Genomic DNA, 20,378 nt, shown 5'->3' with positions numbered 1-20,378 from the left:
CAGCAAGAGCCTGCTTCAGATCCTCTGTTCCCTTCTCTCTCTGCCCCTCACCACCCTCTCTCTCAAAAATAAATAAACATTTTTTAAGAAAAGCTTGTCTTGGGGCGCCTGGGTGGCTCAGTCAGTTGAGCATCCAACTTTGGCTCCAGTCATGATTTCATGGTTTGTGAGTTCGAGCCCCGCGTCGGGCTGTGTGCTGACAGCTCAGAGCCTGGAGCCTGCTTCGGATTCTGTGTCTCCATCTCTCTCTGCCCCTCCCCTGCTCGCACTCTGTTTCTCTCTCTCTCAAAAATAAATAAGCATTAAAAAAATTACAAAAAAAAAACCCCACTGTTTTTTAAAAAAAAACAACACAGAAAAGTTTGTCTTCATATAGTTATCCTCACTCCCTGTTCTTCTGAATCGTTTTAGGTCTTAGACCTGATCCAGAATCATGAAATCTTTCCAGAGGGTCCAGTGATCAGATCAGCACCCAATATGCCCAGGGTGGAAACACTGTGGTTTTGTACAAAGAGAGAATGCTTTGGTGATGATCTGATTGATCACCAACCGCCTTCTTGATGCAGCTTGGAATAAATGACTCTAGCTAGCGTGTGTTTCCCTAAACAGACTCATGGAGCAAGAGAGGACAAGTAATGTTTGAGACTGGAGACCTTTGTCCCCCAACTCTATTCCTAAATAGATCGTGGCTCTCAGATCAGTCAGGACCCGGGTTCTCTATTTTAGAGATCTCACTTGAAGAGACTTCACATGAACTTAATTCACGAATGCCCAGGCCTGTGCTAGAATCAGGAGAAGATGAGCTAGGCATTGGTTCCATGGATTTGACTGCCTATTGGGGAAACAAGATACACACATGAAATTATTAAAGAGTTGTTCAAGCCTGTGTGGCATTAAGAGCTCCTGTGGTCGAATTTGGGCTAGCATCTAGAAAAGGGGGCTCCATAGGTGTGCAGTCTAGTTATCAGGGTATCAACAGCTCCATGTGTTTGGGGAGCTTGGGTGGGACCTTGCTGGATGGGCATTATTTGATTAACCAAAACAGAGCAGCAAGGGCATGGCAAGCCTGAGAAACTCCGTGAATGAGCCTGGAATGTTCCCTCAGGGGACCATGAGGAGACCACTGGGCTTGAAGCCCAGGCTTGAGTTGGGAAATCATGGGAAACAAGGCCGAGTAGGTAGGGTGGAGTCAGACTGTGAAGGACCTTTGGAAACCAAGCAGATGAGTTTGGACTGTAAAGCTTTGTGGAGTACAGCTGGTATGGCCACAGCCATTGATCTAAATGTGTGCCCTGGAGTAGGAGTTGGTGCCGGCTCAAAGGCTGAGGGAGGAGCTAGGCAGAGGCAGAGCCGTGACTAGGACTTACTCTTCCTCACTCCCAGTCAAGTGGGCTTTCTGTTGCACCAGGCCTGGTTGTTAGTCTTTCTAAGGCTTTCACATCAACTCTATACAGTTTCCTCACATGGACCACAGGCGTGGGGAGTAGATGGTGAAGGCCGGATTGCTCCACGGCTAATGGTGTGAGAGGAGGCAGCGCCATCAAGAAATACCTGCCTGGCTCACCTGCCCCCACTATTGCCCCAGAGCCACTCTTTAGGTTAGGGTAGGGTAACTCCAGATGGCCTTTTAAAGGGAAATGTGTTAAGGAGAGAGGTGACACATTAACCTAATGTCACCCATTAACACATTGACACGAAATGGTTTGTGATTTTTCAGAGTGGTGGGGAAGTCATTCCTGGGGAGATGGGATGGTGGTTTGTGGAGTCTTGACTGCTACCATGGTCAGTCAGAAGAGTGCTGGGCAGCATGAGATCTATAGTGCAGAGCAGGGTAGGAGGCCCAAGTCTGTGAGAGCCACATGACTTGACATGCCTGTGGTTACATAGTCCATTAATGGCAAAATTGCCTTAGCAGAGTCTTTCCAAACTTTCCCACCCAAGCGCCCCAAACTATTGAATTCTATCCCAGGGGCCTAGAAGGACACAGTCGCATAAATTTCTTTGAAGTATGGCATTTTATCTTAAGTGAGAATGTTGCAATCTACTGCCTAAATCTATTTTTTTTACTGTTTATTTATTTACTTTTGAGAGAGAGAGAGAGAGAGAGAGAGCAAATGAGGGAGAGGCAGAGAGGTAGAGAGAAAATCCCAAGCAGGCTCTGCGCTTAGTGCAGAGCCAGACACAGGGTTCGAACTGATGAACTGTGAGATCATGACCTGAGCCGAAACCAGGAGTCAGACGCTTAACCCACTGAGCCACCCAGGTGCCCCTGCCTAAGTATATTTTAATAGATTTATCAGCAAACAACATGAAAGCTCCTGAAAGATGAGCTGGATTTGGACTGTGGCTTTGATTCCTACTGTGGGGCTTGGTCAGCTTTACCAAGCAGGCTGTGTCCCTGTGAGACCTGCTTATGGACAGGTCAGAACTTGAACTTTTGGGATCTTAGCCCAAAGTTCTGGAAGGCATATCCATCACCTGCAGCTTGTTCATTTGTCTGCTGTCCCCATCCCTGTCCCCCTCTTTGGTTCAAACTTATTTGATGGAAGAATCTAAGCCCTTATGTTCCCAGGGAAAGCTGTTGGGCTTACTCAGTGCTTAGTTAGCCCTGGCCTTATCTTAGCCTTTAGTGGGTGAGCAGATCCCAGGGTAGGATAGAGACAGTGTGGGCCTTATGAAACTCTGATGTCAGCATGGATTGGCTAAGGCCATACGTACAGATTCCCCAGCCTTCCTTCCTTCACCGGGTTCAGCCTATGACCCCTCATTCTGTCCCACCTTTAGCTTGGAGTGTTTACAGTTCTCCTCAGTTAGAAAAAAGAAAACATGCGGGTACTCTCAGAGCCTGGTGTTGCCCGTGCTCATCTCTTCTTGGTGGAGAATAGAAGAGCCGTCAAGGCCTCCAGGCCAAAGTTATCCTTCTCAGTGACCCAAGCACCTCATTCCTGTCCCCATAGCCTGCAGATAGAGATGATGACAATATACAAAGAATGCTTGCCCTCCCCCAGCTTGGGCAAGGTGGATAAAGCACTATGAATATTCAGGTTTCACTCTGGCAGGCAGCAAGACTTCATCCACACCCCCTGCCTGCCAGGGGTGTAAGGGGGTTCCAGACTCATGTGCCTGCAATGGCGAAACCACGGGCAGGTAGGGCCCTGGGCAGACTGTCTGGGCTGGGCGGGGCGGGGCAGCCGACTGGGTGAGGCACAGATTCCCCAGGCTGATAAGACAGCCTGTAAACACCCAGCAAGGGGAGGGGGCAGAGGGCAGGCGACCAGATGGCAGGAGAAGGGGGGAACCGGAGCCCAGGCCTAGCTGCAGGAAGTGGGGTTTGATGTGGAAACATCCTGTCCAGCAGGGGCTAGACCATCAGCAATCACTCCCTCCACCAAGGAGGCAAGCTCAGCACAAGGTGGGGCTGCCTGGGCACCAGGCCAAGAACCTGGTGCCTGATATCTCCAAAGGACATGATCATTGGGTCTCTAGGATGGCTTATTCTCCCACCTAACACTGCTGGTGGGGGGAAATCAGGACCAAGCTACCCACCTCCCATGCAGAAACTCAGCAGTAGAATTGTCTGAGAGAATCTGACTCTCACAGGAACGTCTTGGTCATCACTATCAGTGAAGAGCATCACTTGGAACACCTAATTGTGTCCAAGACCTCCTGCAGCTCTTGGAGAAGAAGCACATATCTGACACGCCATTCTGTTGCATCTTGCAGTACTTTATAATTAGAACCTCGGAGGGTAACGGGCGCCTGGGTGGCTCAGTCAGTTAAGCGTCCGACTTCAGCTCAGGTCATGATCTCACAGTCTGTCAGTTCGAGCCCCGCGTTGGGCTCTGTGCTGACAGCTAGGACCCTGGAGCCTGCTTCGGATTCTGTGTCTCCCTCTTTCTGTCCCTCCCCACTTGCACTCTGTCTCTCTCCCTCTCTCTCTCTCAAAAATAAATAAACATTTAAAAGTTAAATAAAAAAAAAGAACCTGAGAGGGTCAGAAACATTAGAAAGTTAAATAAAAAAAAAGAACCTGAGAGGGTCAGAGCTGGTATAGCCTTTTGCAAGGGACCACCAAACTCATTCACTTCACTTCACAGATGGGGACAGTGGGGTCCAGAGAGGGGCAGGCACTTGGTGATGCTCATGGCAGACCTAAATGAAAGTCCCTGGCCTACGGCATTTTCTACTGCCTACCTTATTGCTTAAGGTCCAGCCACCAGCCCTCCTGCATGAGGCTGGCCCAGCTTTGCACAATCACTGAACCTCAGCATTTATCCTTGCTTAGGGTTGTGAGGACTCTGATAGAAGGTAAGAGCCTCAAAATCAGAAATCAGAAGACCTGGAGTCTGGCCTGAGCTGCTCTGTCAACTTGCACATGGTCTTGAGTGAACTGCTGCCCCTCTCTGGGCCTCATTTTTGTTTGCTTGTTTGTTTTAAATAACAGTTTAATTCGATTTAGTTCAATGCCATACAGTTCACTCAATTATACACTCAAAGTATACAGTTCTGTGGCTTTTGGTATACTCACAGAGTTGTATCCATCACCACAATCCATTATAGAAGATTTTCATCATAAAGAGACTCTATACCCATTAGCAATCACGTCCCATTTGCTGCCAACCTCTGGGCCTCAGTTATGGAGAGATATTTGTTATAGATGTATTTTGGGGAGAAAAACCCAGCAATATTATTTAGGCATATGGGCTAACCCAGCTTACTGGGAACTTAGAGATGAAGAGACCATACCAGGTGCACCTGGGTGGCTCAGTTGGTGGAGCATCTGACTCTTGATTTCGGCTCAGGGTATGATCCCAGGGTTATGGGATTGAGCCGTGCATCGGGCTCAGGGCTGACGGCCCAGAGCCTGCTTGGGAGTCTCTGTTTCCCTCTCTTTGCCCCTCCCCTGCTCATGTGTGTGCGTGCGCACACACACACACACACACAACACACATACTCTCTCTCTCTTTTTCTCTTTCTCTCTCTCTCTCTGTCTCAAATAAAATTTAAAAAAATGAACAGACCCTACCATAGAAAAGAATAGGGTGGGCCTGGTGTTAAGTCCCTGGCCATGGGCCTGCCATCTATGAGGTACTCAGGATTGACTTCCCATAAATGTTTGAATAAACATGTGAATGAATCAACACCCTGAGATAAGAACCCAGACTTACATTATGTGTAAGCTGAGAGCAAGTGTATATTTATGGGGCAGGGACCATGACATGACCACTCCAGGTCTGGATCCAGGAACTCTCTGACAACAGTAGGCCCTTTGAGGTACAGGAATAGAGACAGCCTCCTTCATCAACAGAGCTGGAAGCCTCCTATTCCATGTACCCTTCCTCCATATCTGGCCACAGGAGCTCAAGTTGTAACTATTTTGGTGCAGACTTGGCCCAGAAAGTTAGAATTCACTTATTAGATGGAGCTTTGCTTCAGATTGAGACCCTGAGGGGGATGGGTCACAGACCTGGGAAGCTTTTGTTGAAGGGGCATCACAGAGGTTCTGAACATTCAAAGTTGGGTGTTGTGAGCAAACCTTGGGCTAGGGATCTGAGCAAATGATCACCAGCATGGGACAGTGGGAAAGGCGCAGGCTTTGAGATCAAAGGCACACAGGCCTGGGTTTGAGTTCTGCCTCTCTTCTTCTTCTTTTTTATTTATTTTTTATTTTTTTAACATTTATTCATTTTTGAGAGTGAGAGAGACAGAGCATGATCGGGGGAGGGGCAGAGAGAGAGGGAGACACAGAATCTGAAGCAGGCTCCAGGCTCTGAGCTGACAGCACAGAGCCCGACGCGGGGCTTGAACTCACAGACTGTGAGATCATGACCTGAGCCAAAGTTGGACAGTTAACTGACTGAGCCACCCAGGCGCCCCTTCTTTTCTTTTCTTTTTTTAATCTGCTTAGGAAAATCACTTTATTTTGTTTAGAGGTATGAGCAGATATCTAGTCTCAGAACTTCTGGAGTTGCTTTTTGGTGCTGGCAGCCTTGCTGACCTTAAGCATTTGAAGCGCTCAGTCTTACTCAAGGGCTGGCAGCCACCCACTGTGACACTGTTACCAATCTGGAGGTCCCTGAAATGGGAGAGGTGTATAGACATGTTCTTGTGGCATTTCTCGAAGCAGTTGTATTTTCAGATGTAGTGGAAGTAGTCTTGGTGGATGACAGTGGTCTTCTGCGTCTTCATCTTGGTCACCACACCAGATACAATCTGCCCTCAGAGACATTACCAGTGAAGGGTCACTTCTTGTCCGTATAGGTGCCCTTAAAGGCCTTGAGCGTCTTGAAACCCAGACCAATGTGTTTGTAATATTGTGGGAGCTTCTTTTTTCCAGAGTCTCCAAGCAGGACCCTCTTCCTATTTTGAAAGACGGTCAGCTGCTTTTGATAGGCACTCTCTGTCTGAATGTCCGCCATCTTCCCTGCTGCCTGAAAAAAGGTCTGCCTCCATTTTTGATGGGAAGTGTGACCTTGGTCATGTTACCTAGTCCTTTCTGAGCCTCACTTTTGCTGTTTTTAAAACTGAACTATTAAGGGACACTGGGGTGGCTCAGTGGGTTAAGCGTCTGACTTCGGCTCAGGTCATGGTTCTGTGGTTGGTGAGTTCAGCCCTGTGCTGGGCTCAGAACTGACAGTGTGGAGTCTGCTTGGGATTCTCTCTCTCTCCCCTGCCCCCACCTCTCTCTCGGCTCCTCCCCCACTTGCACACGTGCTCACGCGTTCTCTCTCAAAATAAATTTTAAAAAATAAAATAAAATAAAACTATTAAAATACTATTATTACCAAAAGAGAGTTCACTGAAAACAACGTTAAGAGAGTGTAGTAGTTGGAAATCAACCTAGCTTCAAACCCCAGCTCTGCCACTGACTAGCTACATTGTAAGGATGTTGTCAAGAATGAAAGGAGATAGGCTATGTAAAGTGCCTGGCACAACACCAACCCCACAGCTCATACCCAATAAATGTAAATCCCTGCCACCTTCCCTACATTCCACCCTGTCACCCTGTAAGTTTTACTGTTTGGCCCCTTTCCCCAGATGCAGACAGAACAACTTCAAGTGATATCAGAGGGCAAAAAAGAAAATCTTACCCATGTTTAAACAAGTACCACACCCCTCTGCTCCTCCCGCAATGGGCCCATGGTGAGACCACAGTGGCCACACCCGCCATCCCAGCCAGCGATAGTTTAGATCTGTGCCAGCCCCGCAAGCACTTGCCCTGAGTTGGCATTGATCTCAAGTGCTTCCACCCCCTCCTTCCAGTCTAGATGTGCTTTCCAAACACGTGCCACCAGCTTTGAGTTGGGCTTGTAACCAAGCCCTGGCCCTGGGTTTGCACTGCAGACGTAGGGAGGGGCTGGCAGAAGCCCAGGTGCTCATCCAGATGTTGTCTCCAAGGCTTCCTTGGCGTCCCCCATACCAGCTGTGCAGCAGTGCTCGCTCCAAATTCTGGGGGTGGAGAAGCAAGTTTGTGTGGGGCCCTATCATTGGGGCACTGGGGCCTATTTGCCCTGGGGTGTGTGTGGAGGGAGAGGGAAAAGAGAGACTTTGTTCTCTTGACAGGCGGCCTGGCTGGGCAGGGATCCTGGCCAAAGTCGTAAGAGCTGAGAAAAAAATCTCAGAACTGAGAGAGGTGTCAAGACCATCTTCCCATCCATTTTTTGTCGGCTCACCCAGTACCATCATGTGTAGGAGTCCCCTTAACTTCTCTCACCTCGGACCTCATGGAACAATATTAACATGGAGGGACCAAAGTGATGGTATGTATCCACTATGAGCCCCCCATCCCAGGCGTCAAGGCTTCTAGAACCATCATCATGTACTTCTAACCTGTCCTCAGAAGCACTGGCAACTAGGCAGAGGTCCAGGGCCTCAGGCTTCCACTGCTTCTCTGACCCACTGCTTTGGAAGGGCCTGGCAGAGCTGGTCACATGCCTGCAGGGTTCCTCACAGGCACATCACCCCAGTTCTGGAAGCCCCACCTTGCAAGGGCAACTGGGAGGTATTTGCAAGTGGAAGTCACCGCAGCAAATCAGTAGCAGGTATGCGGCACCTGGGTGGCTCAGTTGGTTTAGCATCCAACTCTTAATTCAGCTCAGGTCGTGATCTCACAGATCATGAGATCAAGCCCTGCATCAGGCTCTGTGCTGACAATGCGGAGCGTGCTTGGAATTCTCTCTCTCCCTCTCTCTCGGCCTCTCTCTCTCTCAAAATAAATAAACTTAAAAAAAAGAAAAAAACCAAGTCAGTAGCAGGTATGGAATGTGATAGCTTCCTGTTCTATCACCCAGAAAATGCTGCTACCTTTGGCCCACATGTTACTGTACTTTGCTCTCCATTGTTGTCTCTGTCCACTGGTGCTAGGGACAAAATTATGCAAAGTTGTGAAGTGGCATTGATTTCCCTGTCACCTGCCCCTCCCAATTAACCCCTGTTGTCGGCCTGTTTTCCCCAGGCTCTTGCTTCAGCTCATCCCTCCATCCCAAGCCACCTGGGGCTGAGGATCAGCTCCAGGTGGACATTGACCTGAGCATACAGTCGGGTCTTTTATCCAATCCTCCAAGGCCTGGCTTATTCTGCACCCGCCCCCTCAAGGTGATAGCTAGGTAAAGTGATAAACTCACTCCTCATCCACTTAACCAGAGAGGGTTTGCAGAGACACCTCCTACTCTCTCCCAGTCCCCATACCCCCAGCTCTAGCAGGCTGGCAGTGGAGCTGCTGGGGTGTCCCCTTGTGTAGACAGCTGTCTCCTCAGCCTTCCTGTGAGGGATCCTCCCCCTCACCCGCAGTGCCCCTCCCCTCTCTGCACTTTCTGACCTGTGTGGGGCAGGGGCGGGGCCGGGAGGGCCTCGTAGGCCCTGAAGGGGAAACTGCTCAAACCCCTGGGACAGGAAGTGGCAGCGAGGGGCTGTTTCCTCTGGCAGAGTAGGGGTGCGGTGAGAGCTGGCCCTATCCCCTGCTTCACTGCCTGTCTGCTGTGGGCCCTGAGAGGCTGGGGAGAGCTGAGAGCCCTTCTTTCCCTGCCTCTCCCCCCACAAAAAATGGATACTCCTGGCCCACCGGATTGGAGAGGTGGGGGGCTCTCAGAGGAAGCCATTTCTATTTTGATGGGAGAGGAATTCAGAAAGAAGGGCAGTCAGGTCAGCTAGAAGGGAAGGGTGGGGCAAGGCAGGTGAATATGGGGTGAGGGGGGCCCACAGTGGCAGCGGAAAACCACAGCTGGGCAGGGGAACCTTCTGTAAGCTCTTATTCTGAGAGAAAATGATCAAGACTGCCTGCACAAAACTGCATGAGTTGGAAATGCAACAGATTGCTGACTCTAAGTCATAGGGCTAGAAAGGGCTTTGACTTTCCAGTCCAACCCCCTCATTGTGCAGCTGAGGAAACAGGCCCACAAAGCAGAAGTGACTTGCCCAAGGTCACACCATGGGCAGAGACAGGGCCAGGATTTTCTTTCTGATGACAACCTGCCGAGTTTGTATTTGGTGTTCCACACCTCCCTCCTGGTGCCTTCTGAGTGCTCTGTGACATTCTTCTCAGAAATGAACTTAACCTCTTCACAATGAAGGGGAGTGAAGCCTTTAGTCCAGGAGCCAGTAAACTTTTCCTGCAAAGGATAGATAGTAAATATTTTAGACTTTGTGGCCTATATGAACTCTTGTCACAACAACTCAACTTACAATGCAAAAGCAGCCACAGACAACACGTAAACGAGTGAGCATAGCTGCATTCCAATAAAACTTTATTTGTGGACACTGAAATTTGACCTTTGTGTAATTCTCACATGGCATGAAATATTATTCTTCTGTTTATTTTTGTCCAAATCATTAAAACATGTAAAAGCCATTCTCAGCTCATGGGCCATACCCAACAGATGATAGGCTGGACTTGGCACGTGGGCCATAGTTTGCCAACCCATACTTTGGTCTAAGAAGTCAAGCTCAGGTGTTGGGAGGAGGAAGAGGAGGAGGAGGAGGAGGAGGAGGAGGAGGAGAGAATGTACTTGGTGGGGAGGAAGCAGGTGAGGCTATGAAAAGGAGGTGACATTTGCTTCAGATCTTGAATACTGTATGGGAATTAGGGCTGCAGAAATTGGGGAAGGGCCTATCAAACCCAGGGCACAGTGGGAGCAAAGGCCTGAAGGAAGGTGCTGCAAAAGTTAAATGTGTTCTGCACATGTGTGGCCTCATTGTTATTTGCCAACCCCGGGGCTCTGGCCGCTGTCTGGTCTCACCAGAGGAAAGGGTTGGCTTTACTGAGGATGCTGAGAGACAATGAGGAGGAGAGGAAGAAAGGTCACCTGGGAGTCATAATGACTGGCTGTGTGACCTTGAGCAAGTCATTTCTCTTCCCTCAGGAACTTGTTGTCTCTAGTTGGATGACACAAGGGATAGATGCCATGATCTTTCAGGCCCCTTTTTACTTTGATATCGTGGGACTCTGAGTCATGAAGAGGTTTTGAGTAGTGTAGGTGAGGGGGAAGGAGGAACCCCAGGGTTTCACAGTGACATAAGAACTGAAGCTGCCCTCCCTATTTGCCTGCACCCCAATAGGCTGTCTTTCTACCTCAGCCTTGCACCCTCCCCTCTGTGCAGGCAACACCGGACTTCCCTTTGCTTTTGCTGGCCTGGGAAGTGGCCTGTGGGGGAATGGGGCACTTGAAAGGGACCCTCTCCCCCCACCAAACAGGCAGCGAACCCAGCCCAGCCCCTCCTGCCTGGGGTAGTCCCAGATCTGAGCAAGGAGCCTCCACTTTAGTTTCTAGGACACGCGCTGGCAGGGGCTTTGAGAAAGAACACTGTCCCTTCAATAAAAGTTATCTGGCTTAATATCCTGTTGGTGCCGAGCCACAGATTGCCCCAGCTTCTAGAAAACCCACTAATAAATTTAATTAGTCTCTGGTCAGTGTTTCTGTTACCCCACCTATGGAAATAAGCAGGCCTTCCTAGGCAGAGGTGGGGTGTGTGCCGTTTGAAGCCGCCTTTCATTCATCGCAGGCCACTTTCTGCCATGGGACTGTGTCTGGCTTGCCAGCCTCACCAGGCCAGGCCTGCTCCTTTGGCCACTGAAGGCCTGTAGCGGTCCCTCCTGCTGATGCTGTGTGTGTGTGCGCGCGCAAAATGTCCACGTCCTCTTTTTTTCCACCTGGGTTTTTTTCAAGATGATCCCAATTTCAAACTGCCCAAGTTGAGTTCATTCTCCTGCCATCTTTCCTGTCCCAATCACTTCATATCTTTTAACATTCTTTACCGCAGGCTCCACATCTTGGGGTCCCCACAACTACTGTCTTACCCCACAATCTGTCATTTTATTCCCTTGGAGTGGCCTTGGGCTTCGCCTCCTGGGTTCCAGCTGCCCCACCAGATCTCCTTCCATCCACTCCACTCCTACACTCATACCAAAGGGACCTACCTAAAGAACTGCTTGCTTTATGCCCTGCCTTGCTCAAGAATCTCCAGGAACTCCCAGTCGCTGTGTATATCAAGTTCAAATCCCAATCCCACCACCTGGTGGATCTTGGGCCTATGCCCTTATCCAACTGATATCCCTGATCCCCCAGCCAACCCCCCTCCTGCACAGTCAAGCTTGTTTCCTCCCTTTCCCATGAGTTTCATGGCTGTGGTTATGTCCTCCCTCGCCTTCATCTCATCCCACCACCTCCATGTCCTGTCTTCCTGTCCATCCAGGTAAAGATATGCCAAATGTTTAATGAGTGACTGTAGCCAAAAAGACACCAATCACACCAGGAAATTGAAAAACACGTTTGGGACATAACAAAGTTTTCACCCACATGAACTCACTGGCCTTGCATGACAACTCTTTGAGCTAGGGAGGGTGTCCCCATTTCACAGAGGAGGAAGATCACCTGACTAAACCCCAAGACAAAGCTGGATCTTCTCCCTTATGATCTGCAGGGACTTCTGGGGTCCCCTCCTAGGCTGTGGCTGGCAGCCCACCGAACTGGGGTTCATTCAGTAGCTGCTCTGGACTCGACTTTGCCTTCTTTCCTGTTGTGTGTTCTCCTTGTCGTTGGCCTGTCCCTCATTTCCCGGAAGAGCTTAGTGACTCTCTTGGTGAGGCCCCTGGAGTGGTAGAGATGAGGGTGTGGTGGCCGCAGGCTCCTCCAGGGGGTGCTCTTTTGGCTTTCTCAGGCAAGGCCCCTGGGAGTCAGCGCTGCTGGGGAAATAGGTTCAGTCAGTAACCCTTCCCCCTGACCCTGCTCCCTACCGGGGCTTCTGTAGAGCCTTTCTTGCCACATAACCACAACCGAAAGTGTTGGGGTGGGGTGAAGGCAGCTAGGACAGGGGCCTGGGAGCACTGCTTCAACCAGAGCAACCTGCCCCTGCCTGCGGGGGCCCCCAACCCCAGTGAGGGGCCTGCCCCTTCAAAGCCAACAACTGGAAGTCTCCAGTTGTCTATGTTCTCGAGCCAATGGGGGACTTCTGGGGCCTTAATGGGGCCCCAAGCCCCATTTGCTCTTTGGGGGTCACCTGAAACTCATCATCTGGATGAGTGTTTTTTAATTTCCAAAGTGCTTTCCCACCACCATCTTCATTCACCCGAGACTCCCTAGTGAGCATCTGCTAAACCTGGATTACCCTCAGCCCTAGCCCTCAATAAGGATGACAGAAGCCACAGCCCAGAAAGATGGCTGCCTTTTCCGGGGTCTCACGTCGGGTTGGGATACAGCCAGATGAGGGCTTCCCTCCTCCTCCTCGAAACCTGGGCGGCACACATCATGGGTGAGCTTATGGGTCTTCTGGAGAAAGAGGGGACCTACCATCTCCTGCAGCCCTAATCGCCCCTCCACTGGGACAGCTCAGGGCCTGGGAAGGTAGAGTCAAGAGTAGAGCAGATAAAGGATAAGGGCAGTTGGAGATGAGCTCTGGGCCTCCCTCACCATCGGAGTTGTGGCAAGCCCTATGCTGGAAGCAAGCAGTGACCGAGGGCCAAGGAAGGAAACTGGGTTTCTTGTAAATAAGCAAAGAGAAACCCCAACCAACAGAGCTTGCAAAACCTTTATGTTTTTCCTCCTCTTCCTGATTTCATCTCATAAGGGGGTGGTGAAAAGAAAGGAATAGAGGAGAAGGAGCTGACAAAATAGTTGTGGCTGGGGCCCCTTCACTGCGCATTTGCTCAAGGAGGAGGGTTTGGCTTGAAGATCAGGGTCAAGGTTGTAGGGGGGTATCCCACAGACCGGTTACTTCGGCTCTGTCCAAGGCTACAGACTGGACCCCTGGCTCTGGCCCTCTGTCTCTTAAGTACACACCATTGGTCACATGGTGCCACATGCAAATTTGCTTCTGGATGACTATTAGCCAGAGGAGGGGCTGTTTTTAAGTAGAGGGTACAGCTGTTCCTGGGGTAGTTTCCATTTTGTTTGTGGTTGTGGGGGAGGGGCGCTGAGGGAGTGGGAAATGGCATGAAGGAAATTGTCACTTCCTTTCCAGAGAATTCCAGAAAGGTTTCATGGAGGGCTGGGTATTTCAGGAGTGAGGGCTGGCTCCGAGAGGATGAGGAACTGGAGAAGGAGAACTCTGCTTTGTGGCCTGGCTGACCATCTGGCCCCCATGTTTCCTGGCCTGCGTGAAAATGCCACGGGTGTTACTAGCGATTTTGTGAGAGCCAGTGACTGAACCGGTGTAGATTTAAACTCACTCCACAGAGACTGTGGATGTGGCTTTTACATAGGGGCTGCTTCCTGTATGCAGAGGAGGCCCAGATGGGTGGGTGCTGGACACTGCTTGACTGCGCTCCAGTGACAGCCCCAGAAAGGGTCTGTACTTCTGAAGGGGGCCCAGCTGTGATGACGCAGGAGCAGCTCAAACCACTTCTATTTTGCTATTTTGGTTTTGAAATGCAGTCAGAACCACAGTGAGCCAGAGGTGTGCATTTGCAGGCTGGGGATGTAGGCGCCCTCGCTTGCTTGCTCCCTCCTGTGGCACAGGCTCACTTGCTTCCTCACACACGGTGTCCGGAGCCATATGCTCTCCAGACGCTTTGCTTTCAGTGCAAGTAGGACAAGGTCCTGGGAGCCAGGGATCCTGCAGTGGCCTCCAGGGGAGTGAAGGGAGTGGAGCTCTTGCCACCCTGGGAGCAGACTCTGACTGGAGCCAGCTGTGATCTGTATGATGACAGGGCGGGTGGGGAACTTCCCAGGCCCATCTCTTACTCAAGCCGGGTGTCTGTGCCGCATACCCATCTAGCGCCCCACTCACCGTAAAGGCAGCGTCCAGGGCTCTAGGCCCTGGAAGAGCTGAAAGGACACCAGGGAGGAGAGCCCCCCGGTGTGGGCCTCTCAGGCCTCCCTGGCCTCCAGCAGGGCGGGCCTTCTGTGGTGGTGGTTTTTTTTTTTTTTTTTTTTTTTGGTTTCAGGTTCCTGGGAGAGGGAGGTTATTTTGAGGGACTGGGGGGGTCACTCCTCTGCTGGGGAGAGTGAGTGAGCATGCAAATGGGCTTCTCCCCACCTCTCACTTTCAAATCCTCAAACATCTGACGGGGGAGGGGCAAAGGGCAAAACTTTATGGTGGAGAAGGTTCCATGGTGGGGCTGGGAAGGGAGTTTTCTTAGCCTTGACCAAAAAAGTAGGACAGCTACTTCCTCCCTCCACCCCGCCCACACTCCTTCACCTTACTAGCTTTAGGCTGGAGCTTGGGCAGAACAAGACACCAGGATCAGCCTTGAGTGCTGGGTCCTGCAGCCTTGAAATTCTCACAGTCCTGGGTCAGCAGAACCTGCACCAACCCAGTCCTGAATTTAGATACTTAGACGTGTGGACACTTAAAGAGTGCAATTACATTAGCCTCTTCTTTCAAACCTCTCTTTGCACAGATGGCTAAGGATCCCATCCAGTACAGTGCGGTGCTGTCTTCCCTCTCCCACCACCTCCTTAGCAGAGTGGACCTTGGTGGACTCACCCCAAGAATCCATGAGCCACATACATATTCTGTTGCTAGCTCTCTTCCTGGGAAGCGGCAGGAGGGAGCAGCGGCGGTGGCCATAGCTCGGTCTGTCATTGTCATTCTGCGAAGGCGGGACTGGAGGAGGGGGGACCCACCACTGAGTTTGTGGCTCTGCCGGTCCACAGAGCATCTCATGCACACATCCCCATACTTGGGACATGTGCGTGCACCCTGCACACAAGTAAGTCCATGGTGTGCGTGCACACCCACAGTGAGAACTCCCATTGTAAATTACAGTGCACAAACACCCAGATGTAACACAGACCAGAGCACACATCTCTCTCTTACCCCAAAAACAATGTACACACGGATATACTTCTTGCCCAGAAAACACACCTCACTGGTACGGACTGACCAGTGTCATTCATTCGTTCGTTTGTTCATTAATTCATTCATGTGTTTGTTCTGCAAACATAAGTTGAGTGTCTGCCACATGCCAAGCACAGTGCAGCTTGGTAACGTCTCACTGATGACCAACACAGTTGCCCCTGCCCTCAAGGAAGCCACTGCCTAATGGGGGAGGTGAGAAAGGTACAGGGAAGGTCTGCAGGCAGCGAGCAGCAGTGAACTCGCAAACAAGAAGTGCTGATCTGTCAAGAGAGGCCAAAGCGATGAGCAAACCTGAAGGGAAGGGCTGCCGCAGAATGACCTTGTTGCGGGGAGAGGGAGCAGACACCAGAGTTTCGTGTTTAGACAAAGTGGGATTAGGTGAAAGTGATCCCTTTCATTTGATTAGTATGAGAATGCTTCCTGGGGGCAGACAGCCGGCCTGAGGGAGGGCGGGGAGCTGCGGAATGCGAGCCTTGGGGCGCTTTGGCTACAAGAGACAGACCTTCCAAGCATAAATGGCCCTGGGAGGCTTCTCGGGCAGGCCACTGGAGACAGGGTCACAGGCAGGGCCCGGTGGGGGTAGGGTGAGGGCGGGAGGGGTGGAACTGTGTTTTCCCCAGGGCCTCCTCTTCGTCCTTGCAGGGCTGTCTCCTTAGCCAAAGGGAAACTCAGACCTGCCAGGTTGAGTTGAGTGACTTCTCGAAGTTTTTTGTTAAGGGTGGGTGGAAAGGTGCGGGGGTGGGGGGTAGGGTGAGGGCTGGGGTGGAGAGTGGGCGGAGCCAACCCTGTGGGCTAACGGAAAGGAAGTGGGAGAGGCCTGGGTGTCTTCTGTGGGGGAGAGCGGTCATCAGAGAGGTCACCCATGGTCCTCCTCCCTTTCCTCCCCTTTGCCCCTCTCCGAAGTTCCTCATTTCTTTCTGGGCCAGGAGAAGGTTCTACCACCCCGGCACTACCAAAGGTGTGTCAAGGAGGTAGGAGTCAAATGTGTCTCTCGGACTATGGTGCATGGACCCAGTTCTTCAGGAGCTGGTGGTTGAACCGGGCTGTTTGTAGACCCATTGCGTGCACGCACACGCAAGGGTACCATTAAAATCAACCCTAAGAGTCAAAGATGTGGTACCTGGAGGTGTAAAAGCCCACGTGTTCGAGAGCAGAGGAGCAGAGCAGGCTGGCAGGAGGGCCATGGCAGCAGGAGCTAGGCTTTGGGAGGTAAGCCTGGGTGCCGCCGCAGACCACACGTAGAAGAGCAGCAAGCACGGCCCTGGGTGGCGTGTGTGTGCCTGAGGTGCACACTGTGAGCTCCGGAGGCACCGGACGCCCGGGAGAGGAGAGACATGCGGGCTGCAGCAGACAGGTTTCCTGGAAAAGAGGGGGAGGTCCTGAGCCGACCCTGCAGGATGGGGAAGGTTCTGTGCCCCCCCCCAACCTGGGGCTCTCCTCACAAGTTCCCAGGGTGAGAGTTCAGTCTTGAAACTGAAAGCAAAGCTGAAGCAAGAGCAGGGACACCCCCCACCCCTCCCCGAGGCTCAGAAGCCATCCTCTCCAGTGGGCGGCAGCGGTGTCAGGGCAGCGATAAGTGCACAGGGCATGTGCCCCGCCTGTCTCGGGCCGTCGGGGCGTGGCTGAGACCAAGACTCCCCTCCTGGAGAGCTGCTGGCTCTGACAGCACAACCCCCACTGAGAGACATTTCTTCCTCCCTAGACTCTGCCCTTCAGAGCTAAGTGCCCCCACTTTTGAGGTAGACCGAACCAGGCAGAGTCTGGAAGAGCACCTGGCACAGCCATGTGTCGCTTCCCACACCCCTGAACACACGATTCTTTCCAAGCCAAGGGGCTTTTAAGGATTCTTCATGCTGCTGCTCCGTCTATAAGGCCAGATGGGGTGCCCTGATTTCCCCTGTGGCCACACCCTGGGGATTAATCTTTGGGGTGGAGAGAGCCCAAAGTCCCTCTATCTGTCACCTTCTCCAGAGGAGGCAGGAGAGAAGGGAGGGAGGCTGTGTGTCTTTAGGGCCAGCTCAGGTGCAGATGCTGGTGACCTAGACTGACACTGAGGCTGAGCCACTTCCCACTGGAGGTAACTCAGTTAACTTCATCTTTTTCGTTCATTTTTTACTTGCCTCTTTTCTTCTTCCCCTTTCTTCTCCCATTGTCCTCCCCTTTTGGCAAGCCCCCTTGGTCCCTCTGGTTCGACTGGCTGTCGGCTGTCCTGTCGTGGGGACAAAGCTCAAGGAAGGTGACTGATTCACTGACCCTGTGACTCCCTTCTCCACAGGTCACTCCTGCGGTTGGCCCAACCCAGCATGCAGCCTTGAACCTGGCTTAGGCCACCACCTACTCCAGCTCTCTACACCCCCTATCTCCCTGTGGTTCGGGCTGTAGGCTCTAAGCTCCAAAGTACCTGAACAGCATCTGTTCGTCAAGAAACCCCCGCAGCTCCAGAGGGCCCAGTGAACCCTGCTTTCGGCTCTCTGAGAAGACAGCATGGCTATTACCCTGCAGCCCAGTGACCTGATCTTTGAGTTTGCAAGCAACGGGATGGATGATATTCACCAGGTATGGCCCCAGAGAACAGAGCCTGGTCACCCAGGCGGACGATCAGAGAGGCACACACTGGCAGGCAGACGGCAAGTCAGCTAGCCATCCGGCTAGCCAGTCAGCAAATGTTGATCAAGCACCTACTAGGTCCAGGCCACTGGCCCTGCATACCAGCCAGACTGTGCACCAGCTTGTCACTTGTACGGCCGTCAGTAGTCATTGAGTGGTCATTTCGTGAGCCACGTGCCCGTGTGCAGTTCTGGGGCACGTGCAGTCACCAAGTCAGCCATGCGGTCAGCATGGTGTCAGCCAGTCAGCAATGTGGGCTGAATGCACAGGTATACCTGGGCCCTCACGTGCATTCCTGTCCCCTTCCCTTCTCCCGCAGTGTCACAATGAGAAAGCTGCTGGGACAGCCACATAACGAGGGTGAGCACTGCCAGCTGGACCCATGGGCAAAGACCAGCCCCCCACCCCCTTCAGACACCTGTCTCTAGTATAGCCGATGGGCCCTTCCATAATCATCTTTTCAGCCTTAGTCTGAGGATTCAGATCTGGAAATGGGGCTTTCTGGTGGGGGAAAGTTGAAAACTAGGACAGAATTCTGGCACTTAGGTCCCCACTGCTCCATATCTTGCTCTGTACTGGGGCCAAGGGAGCACTTTTTCCGTGGACTTAGCTGTACTCATTGGAGGGTGTCCTGGCACACCCATTGCTACCTACTCCTCTCCTTCCAGAAACTGGAGAAGAGGCAGCCAGGTACAGTAGAAGGAACAGAAGATTAAGTCAGGGGTCCTGGGTTCCAATCCCAGTTTGGCCACAGTTACACGTGGGCAAGTCCTGTCCCCTACCTTATCTGGCTGCCCTCTCCCCATCTTCACCAAGAGGAGATCCAGTTGGATTATCTCTAAGGGCACCGCAGCCTAATACTGATGCTCTCTATGCTAAATCCTTGTGAGGATAGAAAACTTTGTCGGACTTCTGGCGGCCTACCAAAGGCTGCCCCCTAGTGGACTTTGAGCACATTGTCCTTTCTGTCCCGCTGGGTCTTAACCTAAAGTTGCTCAGTTTTATGCAACACCTGTGGTGTGCCTAGCCTTGTGGAAGGCATCATGGGAAGAGAAGGGAAGAAAAATCTAAACAAACATGAGTTCTCAATACTACTGGTCATTTTTTGCTTGTTTCTGATCTGCTCAGCAACTGTTACTGTTCTTTTTTAAAATGTTTATTTAATTATTTTGAGAGAGAGCGAGCGCATGAGCTGGGGAGGGACAGAGAGAGAGAGAGAGAGAGAGAGAGAGAATCCCAAGCAGACTCCAAACTGTTAGTGCAGAACCTGATGGGGGGCTCGAACTCACGAACTATGAGATCATGACCTGAGCCGAAATGAAGAGCTGGACGCTTAACCAACTGAGTCACCCAATCCAAATCCCACACCTGCTCCTCCACCCTCAGCAGACAGCTTCTCCTCCAATCCACAGAGAAGCTCAAAACCAAGGATACCCTCAGTTTCCCTCCCTTCCCCCTTTTATTGATAACATCACCATTCTTGTTTCCTTCCTGCTGGCCCAGGAGAAAGAAGTGTCCCTCTTCTTTCCAGGGCTATCTCGTACCCATCCTTAATCTCTTCTCTCCTGCCTCCGAGACCTCAAACCATTGGTCACCCTTCTTAGCTCCTTTCTGCTCATTAGTATAGTCTCCACCCTCTGTGCTTATGTTCTCACCTCCTTTCTTTCCCTCTTTTTAGGAAACAATTTTTATTAAAAATGTATCATTAATACAAAAGAGTACATAAATCATATATATATATATATATATATATATATGGAATAACTATAAAAAGAACACTCATGAACTCACCACCCATGTGAAGAAATAAAGCATTACTAGTCTCCTAGAAGTCCCTGATACCTAAAACATTTAATGAAAGCCTACTCTACACCAGGCCCTGAAGTACATGCTTTATGCACATTGATCTGTTTAAACCACCCAGTGGGGTTGTTTAATATGACCACCCCAATTTTATAAAGTAAGGAAGCCGATGTACAGCAAGATTAGGTACCTTGCCCAAGGTCCCACTGTTACTAACAGTTTCAAACCCAGGAAGTCTGGCTCTAGATCAGGACAATCCAATGGAATTTTTTTAATTAATTAATTTATTTATTTATTTATTAAAAAAATTTTTTTAACATTTATTTATTTTTGAGACGAGAGAGAGAGAGAGAGAGAGAGAGAGAGAGAGAGCATGAACAGGGGAGGGTCAGAGGAAGAGAGAGGCACAGCATCTGAAACAGGCTCCAGGCTCTGAGGTGTCAGCACAGAGCCCGACGCGGGGCTCGAACTCACGGACCGCGAGATCATGACCTGAGCCGAAGTCGGATGCTCAACCGACTGAGCCACCCAGGCGCCCCTAATTTATTTATTTTTGAGAGAGAGACAGAGAGAGCGAGTCAGGGAGGGGCAGAGAGAGAGGGAGAGAGAGAATCCCAAGTAGGCTCCACACTGTCAGCCCAGAGCCCGATGTAGGGCTCGAACTCACAAACCGT

At 51.2% G+C, this 20,378-nt stretch overlaps 1 protein-coding gene and 1 pseudogene across 4 annotated transcripts in view; one reads left to right on the top strand and one right to left on the bottom strand.

The window, feature by feature from the left end:
* The window catches only part of ELF4 (E74 like ETS transcription factor 4), a 49,982-nt gene that overhangs the window by 17,234 nt on the left and 12,370 nt on the right, over nucleotides 1–20,378 (top strand). For 3 of the 4 annotated variants that reach the window (XM_042973824.1, XM_042973820.1, XM_042973821.1), the window contains exon 2: nucleotides 17,570–17,850. In XM_042973824.1, coding sequence (XP_042829758.1) covers nucleotides 17,779–17,850 — 72 coding nt within the window. In that variant the 5' untranslated portion in view covers nucleotides 17,570–17,778. Of the gene's footprint in view, nucleotides 1–6,785; nucleotides 7,761–17,569; nucleotides 17,851–20,378 lie in introns of those variants that run through there. The other variant, XM_042973823.1, reaches the window with a different exon arrangement.
* LOC102956859 lies at nucleotides 5,883–6,552 on the bottom strand (annotated as a pseudogene).

The sequence above is a fragment of the Panthera tigris genome, chromosome X (genome assembly GCF_018350195.1).
Source record: "Panthera tigris isolate Pti1 chromosome X, P.tigris_Pti1_mat1.1, whole genome shotgun sequence".
Taxonomy (NCBI): Eukaryota; Metazoa; Chordata; class Mammalia; order Carnivora; family Felidae; genus Panthera; species Panthera tigris.
This window is presented reverse-complemented; position numbering and strand designations above follow the sequence as displayed.